Source organism: Siphateles boraxobius, unplaced genomic scaffold (assembly GCF_051911475.1).
Source record: "Siphateles boraxobius isolate OS27281-9 unplaced genomic scaffold, OSU_SipBor_1 1, whole genome shotgun sequence".
Lineage (NCBI taxonomy): Eukaryota > Metazoa > Chordata > Actinopteri > Cypriniformes > Leuciscidae > Siphateles > Siphateles boraxobius.
Genome location: NW_027508699.1, coordinates 25,044,305 through 25,058,635, shown reverse-complemented (window position 1 = coordinate 25,058,635; position 14,331 = coordinate 25,044,305). Strand labels below are relative to the sequence as shown.

At 38.9% G+C, this 14,331-nt stretch overlaps 1 protein-coding gene across 2 annotated transcripts in view; it reads left to right on the top strand.

Annotated features, from left to right (window-relative positions):
- asap1a (ArfGAP with SH3 domain, ankyrin repeat and PH domain 1a) overlaps window positions 1-14,331 on the top strand; it is a 60,884-nt gene that overhangs the window by 23,503 nt on the left and 23,050 nt on the right. For both annotated transcript variants that reach the window (XM_077230840.1, XM_077230832.1), the window contains exons 4-8: window positions 5,266-5,338; window positions 9,740-9,885; window positions 11,395-11,469; window positions 13,946-13,995; window positions 14,197-14,326. In XM_077230840.1, the coding sequence (XP_077086955.1) occupies window positions 5,266-5,338; window positions 9,740-9,885; window positions 11,395-11,469; window positions 13,946-13,995; window positions 14,197-14,326 (474 nt within the window). The remainder of the gene's footprint in view (window positions 1-5,265; window positions 5,339-9,739; window positions 9,886-11,394; window positions 11,470-13,945; window positions 13,996-14,196; window positions 14,327-14,331) is intronic.

Here is a 14,331-nt window from a genome sequence, read left to right as displayed (position 1 = left end):
TACCCCAGGTCATCAGTCGGATCAGGGAGGAGAAATGTGCAGTGCTCCTGGTAGCCCCACTCTGGAAAAACCAGACGTGGTTTCCAGAACTGATGCAGATGATACAATCTGCCCCATGGCCGATCCCACTGAGGCTAGATCTCCTCAGGCAGGCCAACGGGACGATCCTCCATCCCCGCCCCGATCTGTGGGCCCTCCATGCGTGGCCCCTCAACGGATTCCCGGGAACCTCCCCAGTGGAGTGTTGAGAACCATCACTGAGGCACGAGCGCCCTCTACGAGGCGCTTATATGCCCAGAAATGGAAGGTGTTCAGTGACTGGTGCAAGCCCAGGAACCTGAATCCTGACACATGCGAAGTACCGAGTGTGCTCGTTTTCTTACAAGAGCTGTTGGAGGCAGGCCGCACCCCCTCCACGCTCAAAGTATATGTGGCTGCCATAGCGGCATCACATGAGCCGGTCGAAGGACGCACACTAGGGAAAAACTACCTAGTTGTTCGTTTCCTGAGGGGCGCCAGGAGGATAAATCCCCCACGCCCCCCCTCGGTGCCGATTTGGGACCTGACCACGGTCCTGGACGCACTTAAGCGTGCCCCGTTCGAACCCCTCCGAACTGTGCACCTTAAACAGCTCTCGCTCAAAACTGCTCTCTTGCTGGCTCTCACCTCGGTCAAGAGAGTGGGCGACCTGCACACGCTGTCATCAAGCACTTCCTGCCTGGAGTTTGGACCCAACGACAACAGGGTTGTCCTCAGGCCAAGGCACGGGTATATTTCTAAAGTGCTCTCTACTCCTTTCAGAGCACAGGTGATATCTTTGGCCGCGCTATCGTCCCCAGCAGACGAAAGTGAAGCCAATTTACTCTGCCCGGTCAGGGCACTCAGAGTATATTTGGAACGTTCTGCCCCGTTCAGACAGACAGAGCAGTTGTTCGTATGCTTTTGCGGCCGCACTAAGGGTCTGGCTGTATCAAAGCAGAGAATATCGCGCTGGATAGTTGATGCTATAGCACTGGCTTATGAGGCCAAGGGCCTTCAGTGCCCCTTGGGCATCAGAGCTCACTCTACGAGAGGCATGGCCTCCTCGTGGGCGTGGTCGAGTGGGATACCCATTCAAGATATTTGTGCGGCTGCAGGCTGGGCCTCACCGTCCACATTTATCAGGTTTTATAACCTACAGGTCCCCTCATTGCACTCTAACATACTGTCGGTCTAACTATGCATAGGCTGAGGTGTGTACATGCTGAGCATTATCTCCTCCCTCATAAAATCACATCTTTGCATCTGATATGGAGGATTTTTCATACATAACAGTACATAGAAATGTGCTTGTGTGTATATTTGGACGCCCTTTGGGCCGTTCCACGTTGTCCCTTTATAAAGCCCGCCTGCGGCTGGCTCGTTGGATAATTACTTCGCTAAAAAAAAAAAAAAAAAAAAAAAAGCTCAGGCACCGGCCTCCGGCTTAATAGATGCGAAGTCAGCACGCACGCCGTTTTACTTGGCGTTCCCATAGCGTAAGCATTACGCAATAGGAGAGACCTCTCGAAAGGGAACGACTCGGTTACTAACGTAACCTCGGTTCCCTGAGAGGAGGGAACGAGTATTGCGTAATCTGCCGTGCTTGTGCTTGGTCAATTTGCTTCAGTCGATTGAACCTAAAGAACTCAGACGACGGGGCGCCCAATATATAGCCTTTGGCCACGCCCATCCTGGCGGGCTCTGACGCGCGTGGACGCGAAGCACGCTCATTGGAAGCGGGTTCAGAGTCGCCCCGTCATTGGTTCGTGCAAGTTGCCGCAGCACAGCCAATGACCGAGCTGCCTCGCTCATTACTGTATGCTGTGCAGCTGCAATGCGTTTTACATAAAGACTTCAATATTTCTCGAGAAAAGGAGTTTTCCCATAGCGTAAGCATTACGCAATACTCGTTCCCTCCTCTCAGGGAACCGAGGTTACGTTAGTAACCGAGTCGATTTCCCACACCAGGAGTAATAATTTATATAGTTCTATTTTATTTAATTTGTTCAAAAATGTTCTATGTTCTATGAAAAATGTTCTATTAAAGAAAATATAGAAAATAAATATTTGTGTTTGCTGTAAAGTGGTTAGAAAAAATGAAATCGGAATCGGCTAAAATCGGTATCGGCAGGCCAAACTCATGAAAAATCGGAAATCGGAATCGGCCAAGGAAATTGTAATCGGTGCATCTCTAATTTATAATGTTAAAAAGATTTCTATTTTAAATAAATTATGTTCTTTTGAAATGCTGTTCTTTCTATTCACCAGTAACCCTGAAAAACTATACCACTGGTTCCACAAATATATTAAGCAGCACAACTGTTTTCAACATTGTTAATAATAATAAATGTTTCTTGAGCACCAAATCGGCATATTGGAATGATTTCTGAAGGATTGTTCGACACTGAAGACTGGAGTAATGATGCTGAAAATTCAGCTTTGCCATCATAAAAATAAATTACATTTTAAAATATATTAATATAGAAAATATTTTAAATTGTAATATTTCATAATATTACTGTTTTTACAGTTTTTTTGATCAAATAAATGCAGCTTTAGTGAGTAAATGAGACTTAAAACATTTCCTATTGGATTATTTGTGTTGAGATTTGCTTGCCTGCTAAACTTCCATCGTAAGTGCATTACTTTTCGCTTTTACAAACGATTTTGTAAACCCTTGTTTTTCATTAGGAAAGTTACCCTTTCCACTAAAAATGTTCCTTTAAATCCTGGTATATACTTTAGCTACAGGATGTTGTTTCCCATAACAATGAAATAACAAGGGAAATGACCAGGGATTAAAAAAAAAAAATCTCTAAAGAGTCTCGACCTGGCGAGTCTGTCTGTCCCTGGACCGCAGTGGGCAGTCCAATTTTGGTGTACCAATGTCCAAACATAGCTGCAAGAAAATGAGAGAATGGCCGCAGAGGAAAATCATTTATCACATGAGCGGCACAGAACTACTACTTTCATCACCACAGGTTCTTGATCAGTGTGTCGCAGCTGTCCAAATGCTCATTATTTCTCTGCCTCAGCATGCCTTGTGTTCGCTGTAGGAGGAGGTACATAAACACAATGAGTGGTTTATAGAAACACAACTCATCTCTAAATGTATAGCAGGACATCAGTCTACAGACTGGATTAGAAATGACATGTTTCCTGTTAGGTTTTCCCTGGCCACTCGGCGACAATCAGTATAGAATTGGCTGATTTTGCAATTCACATTTTGTGTTCCTTTTTCATATTTAAAATGGCACGATTTGCATCTGGTTAAATTGAGCTAACATTATATCTCAATGGAGTTATATAGCAAAGGAAATTTTCCTCTGATTTGCTATATAACTCCATTGAGATATAATGTTAGCTTCAATTCTCATAAAGGAAATGCATGTTTCGCAGGAGTTCATCTTTTAAAATCAGAAACAAATAGATAGAGGAAAGGAAAGGAAACAGGATTTGTTGACACCCTGTTGTTTACTGTCATGCATCAAAATACTTTAAGAGATTTCCAGGAGGGGAGACCCTCAGGGGCATGTCCTGTTCTCCGCTCTGTTTCACAGCGGTTTTGATTTTTGAAATAATATCCACAAGATGACAATGAATTGCGGTCGAGGGGTTCTCCCCATTCTGTGCTGCGGTTTCTAGTAAACTGCATGTCAAGGGTCTGTCCTGGTATGTTAAAGGGTCACTCCACCTCTGGAAAGATGAATGTGTATTTAAAATGGGTAATATATGTAGAAGAAATGTGAAATTATTTTTGAATTTGGAGCTTTCTAGACTGAGAAAAGACAGAAAATGTATTTTTGGCTTATGTGGATGAAAGACAACAACTCCCAGAATGCACTTGCTTCGCTGCCCTAAGAGGCCATGCCTACCGGTAACAGTGCGCAGTAGTTAAACAACAAGTCTAGGCTATTAGTGAGTCTCCGTGAGTCTGCCCGAAAATGTGTTTCGAGATCGCCCAAAATGTCCGGGATTCGGCTTTTGCGTTCTACAGTCACCATTCATCATGTTTACTGTGGCGAGCAGGACGAGTGAAGGCCGTGTGGAGAACGGCGCGAGGCCGGTGGCGTGATTACTGATGAGCGACACCTGTGAGACGCAACGGTCTCGTATCTCTCACGGAGGAGCGGGAATTTTCTTAGCAATGTTAAAACGCACATCAACCGATCACTTGTTTAGCGTTCATGTAAACACTACATTCAGATTCACCAATCAGAATGAATTCAGTTAGATTGAAACAAAAGCTGTGCATGTAAACAATGAATGGCGACTGCAGAAAGCAAAAGCTGAATCCCGGACATTGACAGCCGGACATGTCTGGGAAAAAGAGGACGGTAACCCCTAAAGTTACTACTCAGCTTTCTCCACAGAACAAGAGCCTGCTAGCTTACCTTCCAAAAAAGATGGCTGACACTATGTGTAATCCCAATCCTCCATAATGCATCCGTCTGCGTATTCAGTACCTTCGTCCATATTTTCAAAAAGTTTCTGCCGGTGAAATCAAACGCACTGGCACTGATCTGTGATTGGTCTGTTAGCGCATTAGGTCCAGCCCCCTATGGGCAGGTTTGAAAGGGTGAGATCTAGTGCTTGTAGTCTTTACAGAAATCCCCGTCTTACACTTCCTCCTACAATGACGTAAAATTACGATTTTTGCGTCATTGTAGGAGGAAGTGAAAAAGGTAAATAGAGGATTTCTCTCGTCTCAGGGGAAAATGAGAGAGTGTTGCACGACCATTCAATAGTATAATTGTGGTTCTAACAATGGAAAGCTTAATGCAAATGGGTGGAGTGACCCTTTAAGTTGTGTACCCATTAACCGTCTAATTTAGCCACCCCATGCTGTATTGTCTGAGGAGATTTTGTCTAATGTTCATTCATTTTATTAGTTAGTTGAATTACTTTTAATCAATATAATTTTAATGTTTAAATATTCCACAAGCGTATAAGCTGCTTTTCTGTTACTAAATTTGGTGTTACAGGGAATATCTTTGACATTTTCTCCACCTGTCGGCCCATCTGAGCATTGGAAATTCCTTCAAGTCTTTGCAGCTCCTGTGTTGTCATGGTTACGGTGTGATTATGGGATTCCCAATGTTTGGTTATGCTCGTCTGATGGGTGTGGCCAGTGATGTGATTCCTTTGGAATTCTAAGATCATGAATCATAAATGAATCACAAACCTTTTTTAGCAGTGTTTTATAATCACCCTATTCTCTTCTCTTTATTTCTGTCTCTCCAGGCTTTGGACCAGGACCGAACAGCTTTACAAAAGGTCAAGAAATCCGTCAAAGCAATCTACAACTCTGGTCAAGGTGAGTTTTGACCCAGCTGAGGGTCTTCAACAGTAAAGTTCTGGGAATAATAAAAATATGGCCTTAATCTTTGATAAAATGTGTGGCTGTAAACATTTTATTTTCCATTTCATAATTTAAAGACATTGGTTTAATTGGCACATCCATGGTGAAGTACCAATCTAACACACAATCCTGAAGTGAGAAGTTGCTGTTGCCATGGAAACGGGAATTGCCATTTCACTTCCTTCCTATTTTATCTTCCCCCATTCTGTCTTGGCAAGCTAAAGGGCTTCATAATGCCTAATGTTTACACTCAGGCTTCTCTTGTGAACCTGAAATAGACAAAGACATAGGCATGTTGGCAAGGGATCGGGGCTGGACATTGAGAAACGAACAATGTTTGAATATAAGCATATTTAGGACTCTAAAACAGGGCAGACATCTGTGTTTTGCTGCTGTGTGACCTAGAGATGGGTCACAATGGTCGACTAGATGATAAAAGCATAAAAATACTATAAAAGATTTTTAAATCTTTGTAGCACAGCTACAGCCATACACATCCAGATGGATATCTTTGGCAGTTGTTACATCTTGTGCTATTTTATCAGCAACATGCTGAGTTTTAAATTATTATTATTTTTTTAAATCAAACGGTCAAACTTTTAACGCATGAACGAGTCTTAAGAGCTGCATTTGATTGGAGTCAAAACCAGACTAATTATACTGGGCTTTCATTTCAGAAAAGAAGAAATCAAATAAAAATTCCAGAAATGATGATTTTTATTAACAATTTATTTGTATATTTTATTCATCAGTTTATATACATTATATATATGCGTATCTAATAACAGTTTTACAGTTGCATTATTAAAAATCATTCTATTTGTATAATACCTTTCATGCATAAAATGCAGCTCAAAGACTACATTCACACTGTCAGTTTTTAGGACCTACAGGTGTGAGTCTGTTTGCTTTAGCATTTGGAAATGCTTTGTAAGCAGTGTATGTCATATGTTTGCATTGCCTTGCATTGTTTGCATGGTTTATTTTTTATTTTATCTTTTATATTTTTCTGTACAGCGCTTTGGTTCCACTTGTGGTGATGAAAGTGCTCTATGAATAAAGTAGAGTTGAATTGAGAATATTGTCTGTACTGTATGAACATGCAATGGAATTCAAGCCTGTATTCTTTTACCAGTAACCATAGCATCAGTGACAAAAGTAATATCAAAGATGGCAACGTTTTAATAATAAAACTGTCGTCATTTTTGATACGACAAGTGTCCAATCGAGCTGCGAGTTCAGACATCAAATCTTTATTAATTGACAGCAGCTTTTATATCTAAAAGGAGAGCGGAGCATTTGATGTTGCCCTACTCGCACATAGAATACAAAACTGACGGTGGAGAACAGTGACTGGATCTAAAACCTTCAGATGACACACAGTTCACATCTTTGTCGATGTAAGTGACTGAAAGCAAAACCACACAAGAAAACCTGCAACACACGGTAGACACGTGCTTTTGCAGCACAGAGCGGCTTTCTCACACTGTGTGACGTGACCGACAACTAGTTGTGCAGTCCGGTTCCATTCACACAGCGCAGAGAATGTAGTTGTCATTCCAGTAAATTACTGAAATGTGTGTAAATGTAACCATACCAAGTTCCTTAAATACAGGACTAAAAACCATATTGCTGTGTGAAGATGGCCAAAGTCTCAAAGTGCTTCACAGTATAATTCGAAACAAAAAAACACTTTAGAAAGGAACATTTTTTTGATCACTTTTGAGTTTTTTCAAGTAATAAAAAATGAACATGTCTGTCCAATCTTTTGAATGGAAGTTTATGCATTTGGGAGAGATTCATAAGCTCATAACAAAGACATAAACAGTCAGACATGAGAAACTAAATTTTTTTGTTCCATGGGTTGTTTACACAATACCCTGAATGAGCACTTTCAACACTGAGATTCCCACAGATTGTTCCTCTGAGTCCATAACGACTGTAGTAAACCTTCACATCTGTTTGTTTAGAGAAGGTGACAGCCCCCTCATTTCAGGTTAGTTCCACTCAACAAGTCAATTGTACCTTTTGCTCAGGTTGCCATTATATGAACTTAGCCTCTGATTGTTATACTAATAATAGGACATGGCTGTGACTACATGTGGCGATTTAAGTGATGATACAATATGTAAGACTTCCTCTTGTGAGCTGCATTGCTTGAACAGATTGATTGGCTGACCTCTCTCTGACCTCGGTATTCCTCAGAGAGCACACGGCCTCTACGCTTCTTCAGCAATACAGGGACATCTCTCTCCATCATGATTCAGCAAATGGCAGCAGAAATGTCACCTTTTCAGTTTGTGAACGAAAGCAGCCGCTCATGTTGCACATCACTCTGCTCGGTGATGCTGTCTTCCCTAAATGTGCAGTGTATCTTGCTGTGTGCAGCAGGCAGATGATGTAAACCGGCTCCCGCAGTGTTATCCACTCTCTGCTGTGTGTGTTGCAGGTGGCCTCAGTGTCATGATCCTGTTTAATCAGTGACTGTATAGTAAGCACTCTAATCAGCTCCAGATTAATACCTGAGCTCTTGACACTTGGCATGGGGCGTTTGTTCTCTGTTGAATTTCAGAGGTCTGCTCATGTCACTTTGCCTCACAGTCTTGTTTAGATCTGTCTGCAACCTATTAATCCATTTGTGACATGGTATGATCTACTTATCTTCTATGCTGACATCAGTGGACCATATTTCACCTGTGTTTACCCTTAAAGTCTAGAGTAAGAGTTTGTTTATCATGACCTTAATTTTTTGGCGATAGTCTTTTTTGCTTTTATTGTCTTTTTTTGCATCTAATTGACCATTTATCATGATCTTACATTTTTAATATAATGGGTTCTATTAGTATTAGTGTTAGTGAAAGTATTAGTGTTTATTTGATTTTTATAGTGCATTTAATGCATACAATTAATAAAAGATGCTATGCAACTCAAATTAACTTTAACTAATTCTTTTTAGTATTAGTAGTGATATTTATGTATATAATTTATGAATACAATATACAAAGAATATACAAATCAAATTATTGTTAATATTGTTAATAATTCAATATAAAGCAAAATAAATTATTAGTATTCATTTTTATATTTATAATGTATTTCTAAGATAAATGAACAAATTGTATTTAATAAATAATATTACAAATAAAATGTAAATACTACTACTACTAATACATTTATTTATATAGCTCCTATCATATATACAAGTCAGCTCAACGTCAGTGTTTCACAGATCAGACTATAAAACCTCTTTAGAGAAGTTTTTTTTTTACACTTAGACTTTTTGTGTTATTTCATAGTTTTGATGACTTCACTAAACATAATATAATAAACATTACATTTATTCTAAAATGTGGAAATTATTATAAAAAATAATAATTATTTCTGTCCAATCTTTTGAGTGGAGATATATGAATTTAGGAGAGATTACTATGCTCATAAATAGCAGACATAAACAGTCAGAAATGAGCATCTATTTATTTTTTTGGTTCATGGGTTGCACAGTACATGTTGCACAATACTGATTCCCTCAGATTGTCGAGTCCATAACAGCTGCAGTAAAACTTCCCATCTGGTCATTTAGAGAAGGTGACAGTCCCCTATTTCAGGGTACCAGATCTCTTAGCTCCACTCAACAAGACTAATGACCTAATAACGCCACTGTGCCATGGGCTGGAGTCCCAGTGTGGAGCTATGGGAAGATGATGAAGCAATACCAGATGATGTGATGTCCATACTGTGTTTTCAAAGTAAAGATTCTCTTCATTCTTCTTATTACACAAGAGACGGTTGTGTTGTGTTTTTTTAATGGACAAATTGTGAATGGGCACCTGCAATATTTTCCTGTGGGCACTGATGACCTTGACCTTGACCTGTGCCCAGTGAGGAGCAGCTTTAGCACATGTGTATTGAAAGGGCTATTATTGGTTCAGTTGACATCCTGTGGGCTGGGATTCACACAGGAAGCTTCCCTAGTTGACAAATGTGCAGGGAATTGTGGAATTGTTTTCTTAATCCACATGGTATGCTATTTAACTTTTTTTTTGTGTGTGTGTTATATGACAACTCCATCCTCTGGTTTTTATGTTAACCAGTAGGTAGGGTTATAAAGGGTTTCTTTTCTCAAAATACTTTCTCCTTTTTCAGCTAAATATACAGTATTTATTCATAGGTTTATTAAGCAAAAAATTGTTTGCTCTGAGATTGAAAATGTACAGGAACGTGTTTCAAAACAGTATTGAAGTCATTATTTTTGCAATTCCATTAGTGATGAAAGTGGCGCAGAAATTACACACTTGACCTTTGAATAAAGTAAATTCCAATTCTTTCCTAAAATGCATGGTCTGTTTTTCTTTACAGATCATGTGCAGAATGAAGAGAATTATGGGCAGGCACTCGACAAGTTTGGTAGCAACTTCATCAGCCGAGATAACTCTGATCTGGGAACAGCCTTCATCAAGTTCTCTGGCCTTGTCAAGGAGCTGGCCGCTCTCCTCAAGAACCTGGTTAGGGATAGTGTACTTATTAATGTTTGTATGTTTTTATGTATTGTAATATTATAATATAATAACTATAAATTATGCATAATTTGCACAGTAACTAACCCTAATCCTAACCCTATAGTACATATACTTTATTATTATTACTCAATACTTAAATGTATAATTATACTGTAACATGAACACCTTAAAACAAAATGTTACCTAATTTTTTTATTTAATTTATTTATTTGTATTTTTTTATTTATTTTAATTTATTTTTTATTTTAATGAGGATTATTTGAACAGCTTAGAAACTAATTAGTTTAGTTAAAGCTGCAGTTCGTAACTTTTTTGGGTTAAAAATTATCCAAAATAAATTTTTGAGCAAGTACATAACCAGCCAGTTTTCAAAACGATCTACTTGCCTTAGCTCGATTCAAAACGGTAAGCTTGTAATAATGTTTTTAATTCCAGTGGTACTGGTGGATTTCCGCTGGAAATTCAAGCATGTCTTTGCGTCATAATGTCACATCTGTACACGTAAAGGTGTCTCGGCTAGTAGACCATATTGCGTGTGAGGATGTTGGAAGTGGAGATTTACAGCCTTTTCTCAAAGCACTTGATATAATTAAACTTATCAATTTGATGGCGGATCCAGAAAGGTTCAATCGACAATCACCAGTGACAACTGGAGATTCACCCGTTGTAAAATGCAAAAGACTTAGGACTTTGGAGTGGCTACAGAAAAACAGAGACTGCAACCGGGCCTGTGTGAAAACAAGGATAAATATTGGAAGGAAATTACATGTAGTCACACAATGCTTATGTTGTTAACATTAACAATTTGAGAACAAAGTATAATTTGCATGGTTTGACGTGATATAAGCTATATATGTTAGATTTAATCAGCACGATTTACTGCAATGCTTTTTTTACCCTTAGTTGGTCACTCAGAACAAAAGTGGATGTTACTTACTTGTTCAGATGACATTTTCCAGTGAAAATTCTTATGTTGGTCATACTTCCAAAAAGTAGAATCTGTAATTCTGATTGACAGTATCCACCGGCACAATGACTGACAGCCACACATTCTCCTCAAAACATTAGATTCATCCGCGCTGTGCCGTGCCGAGGCACAACACACGTAAAGTTGATAATTCCGTGAATAACTGCAATTGCAGATTTCGAACAGAGATGGCGACAAAGAGGAAAAACTATGGACTGCAACTTTAAGTAATGAAAAGTTGAGAAGAATTGGACTAAGAGCATTTTAATTGTTTATCATGATTATTTAGATGTTTTAAAACCAACTAACATCCACAACTGAAAAGCATGTTTAAACTAATACATGTACTAAAGTAACAGTAATTTTGACATTGCCACACATTTCATCATGCTTTTATAAATATCCTAAAATAGTCCTTTAAAGCTGATAATTTGATTATTACCATTCTTGTACAGTACATGTAGTGTGTTCTCTGATCATAAGCTGTATGATACTGGTTCTGATTCTCCTCTGACTCTTCTCCTCAGCTCCAGAGTCTCAGCCACAATGTCATCTTCACCCTGGACTCTCTGCTTAAAGGAGATCTGAAGGGAGTGAAGGGGGTAAGATTTACATCCCTGTCTATGGATTGAACTAATTTGAAAGGCCCCCTCTTAGGAACACCCTGATTTACTGCCCCATATTGGTCTTAAATGAGTCACTTTGGACCAAAAAATGCACACTGTAAATCACGTTGGAGTTAAATTACAGGGTTCTTCACACAACTGTCGTCTATGAAACACAGCGCTGAAGGAATGGCCACTGTTAGTGCTAGTAAACAGTGCGGGGGTGTTTAACACCCTTTGACTCAGTCGGTTTGAAGTGTTTACTGGTTGACTGGAGGAAAGAGCTCAGGCGTCAGACTGACCACTCTTGTCAGCAGGCTTGATGTCTCAGGCTTGAAGGCAAACATGTAGTGATTGTAAAAATTACTTCCACTAAGTGTAGGGCCATGTTACACTGAGCTGTTTTGGGTGGGTTGTCTGATTGTTTTTACATTACCATGACCCAGGCTAAGAGCTTCAGCAGCATCAGCTGAATTTCTGAGTGCAAGTGATGAGGCTTCACTTTTTTGCTCAGTAGACAGAGGTTGCATACCTACCAGCCCCCACTCTTTCTCTCTCACTCTCTTATCTCACTCATACTTTGTCTCTTTCTTTCACCCTCTTACTCAGCGGAAACAAAACCGTTCTCTAAAGCCCTTATTGACAGAGGCAGAGGCAGTTGAAGGGAATAAGTGCAGTCCCTGGAGGACATTATCCAGCTCTCTCTAAAATCTTTCCTGCACTGGAACAGATGTCTCATAACCCATTATCAGGCACCTACATCAATGCTCCTGTGTGTTTAACCAGGACTCACTCAGAGTTTGAATGAAAATTGAAAACTAGAGAATGGTTGTTTCTTTTTTGAAACATTAAATAAAAGCAGTATGTCGCGCTACTCGCAGTTACTCGATTTTTACTCAGTTGCTTCAATCGATTAAAATAAATAAATAATGAATCGTTTAGTTACGGTTTCATATTAAATATAAAAGGGGAAATATTTGACTGGCTGTCAAGTGCAGCTTTGCTGAGCTCAACGGCTCTGGCCGAGCTGTGATATAAATTAATTGCTATTGGCTATTTTAATAAGGGGGAGAAGCTGCTCAATATTTCCCGCCCTGCCTTCCTGTTTCAGTGGAAATTACATCAACACACTGAGTAATGTTGCGTGTTAATATTTTAACTCTTAACATTAATATAAGGCCTCAATTAACAAATTTTACTGTGCTTTCGAGGATACTCGAATTTTGTGCGTTTTTGTCCGTTCAAGCGCTGTCTGAAAGCGGCTTTCTCTGCGCATGAGTCATGTGTGCGTCACACAGAAAGGAGATTCACTGACGCGGGCCAGCACTGTGTTCTCTTTTGTTTCTTGTTGCGCTTGAATGGTTTAAAACCATTTGCATGAATATGCGCGTGATCATATATTGTAACACTAGCCAAAGGAAGGTCGGGGGAAAAACGGATGCTGCGTTAATTGCGGTAATTTTTTTTTAACAGTTAAGAAAAAAGTTAACAAAAAAGTTAACGTGTTAATTTTGACAGCCCTAATATATATATATATATATATATATATATATATATATATATATATAATTTATTTATTTATTTATTTTTTACCAGAGATTCACCTCTGGCTAGTACAATTCTGACAAATACAGTAAGCCCATAATTGTTTTCATTTATCCGATAACTACAAATTTTCCAATTTTAAAATGCTATACTTGTTGTTTTAAAAGTGCTAAAAGTGAATTAATGCATCACTGCATTATTAAATGCAGATTACATTTAACAGTGTTATTAAATTAATGTTTTTAACTTTAAGGGAGCATTAGATGATGGTAAATAAATAGTAAAAACTAATAAATATATGAAGATAACCGGCATATCAATCAAACCCTACTTTTTAGTAGTTAATTAACACAATCTCAGATTTTTAACTGAATAAATGTCTGGAGAATTTTTTTTTTATTAGTATTTAGACTTAAATGTATTCAGAAGCATAAAATGCTGTAGGTGTCTGGATTTTGCTTCAGCAGTACGAATACAGTATATTCATGCTGTGAAAAAAGTTGTGCTTATACCCTTGCTAAGAATCCAGCAAACTGATACACTTAAGCTAAAATAACACACTCCAAAAGGACTCAGCCTAAACATCTGTGTGTGTTTCATGATCAATTATTATTTGAGCAGATGAACATTTGGGTAGTTGGAAAGTGAATAACGTCATTAAGTCCAGAGAATAGGTTCCTGAGAGTGGGCAAATCTGATAATAAAGAAATTGCATTACCACAGTCCATATCAGACACTACTGTACATCAGAAGTCTGAGTTTTATAGTAGTGTTCTGATCAAATCTCTTGAAATGTAGATTATTTATTTGTGGTGCTTTATATTGTATAATAATCTGTTCAGTTTAACAACTGTAGAATATGGTCTATAACTCTGCACAGTAAACCTAATTGCTCCTTGCACTATTTATTTTATTTCCCTCAACACAGGATCTTAAAAAGCCTTTTGACAAGGCCTGGAAAGACTATGAGACCAAGTTGTAAGTATCATTACCGTGTTTATTCTTTGGTTGTTGTATACAAAATGTTGTTTAATGTAATGTGGTGATGTACAGCAGTTTTATTGACAAACACAACATGTCATCATCATCATAGTGAAAGAGCCACTTGCGGTAACCTCTCTCTGAACTTCCGCTTATTGTTTCTCTGTCGTCTTCTGTTTTTTGTCTTTTTCGACATAGCACGAAGATTGAGAAGGAGAAGAGGGAACATGCCAAGCAGCACGGCATGATCCGCACGGAGATCACCGGCGCAGAGATCGCTGAAGAGATGGAGAAGGAGCGTAGGATCTTTCAGCTGCAGATGTGTGAGGTGTG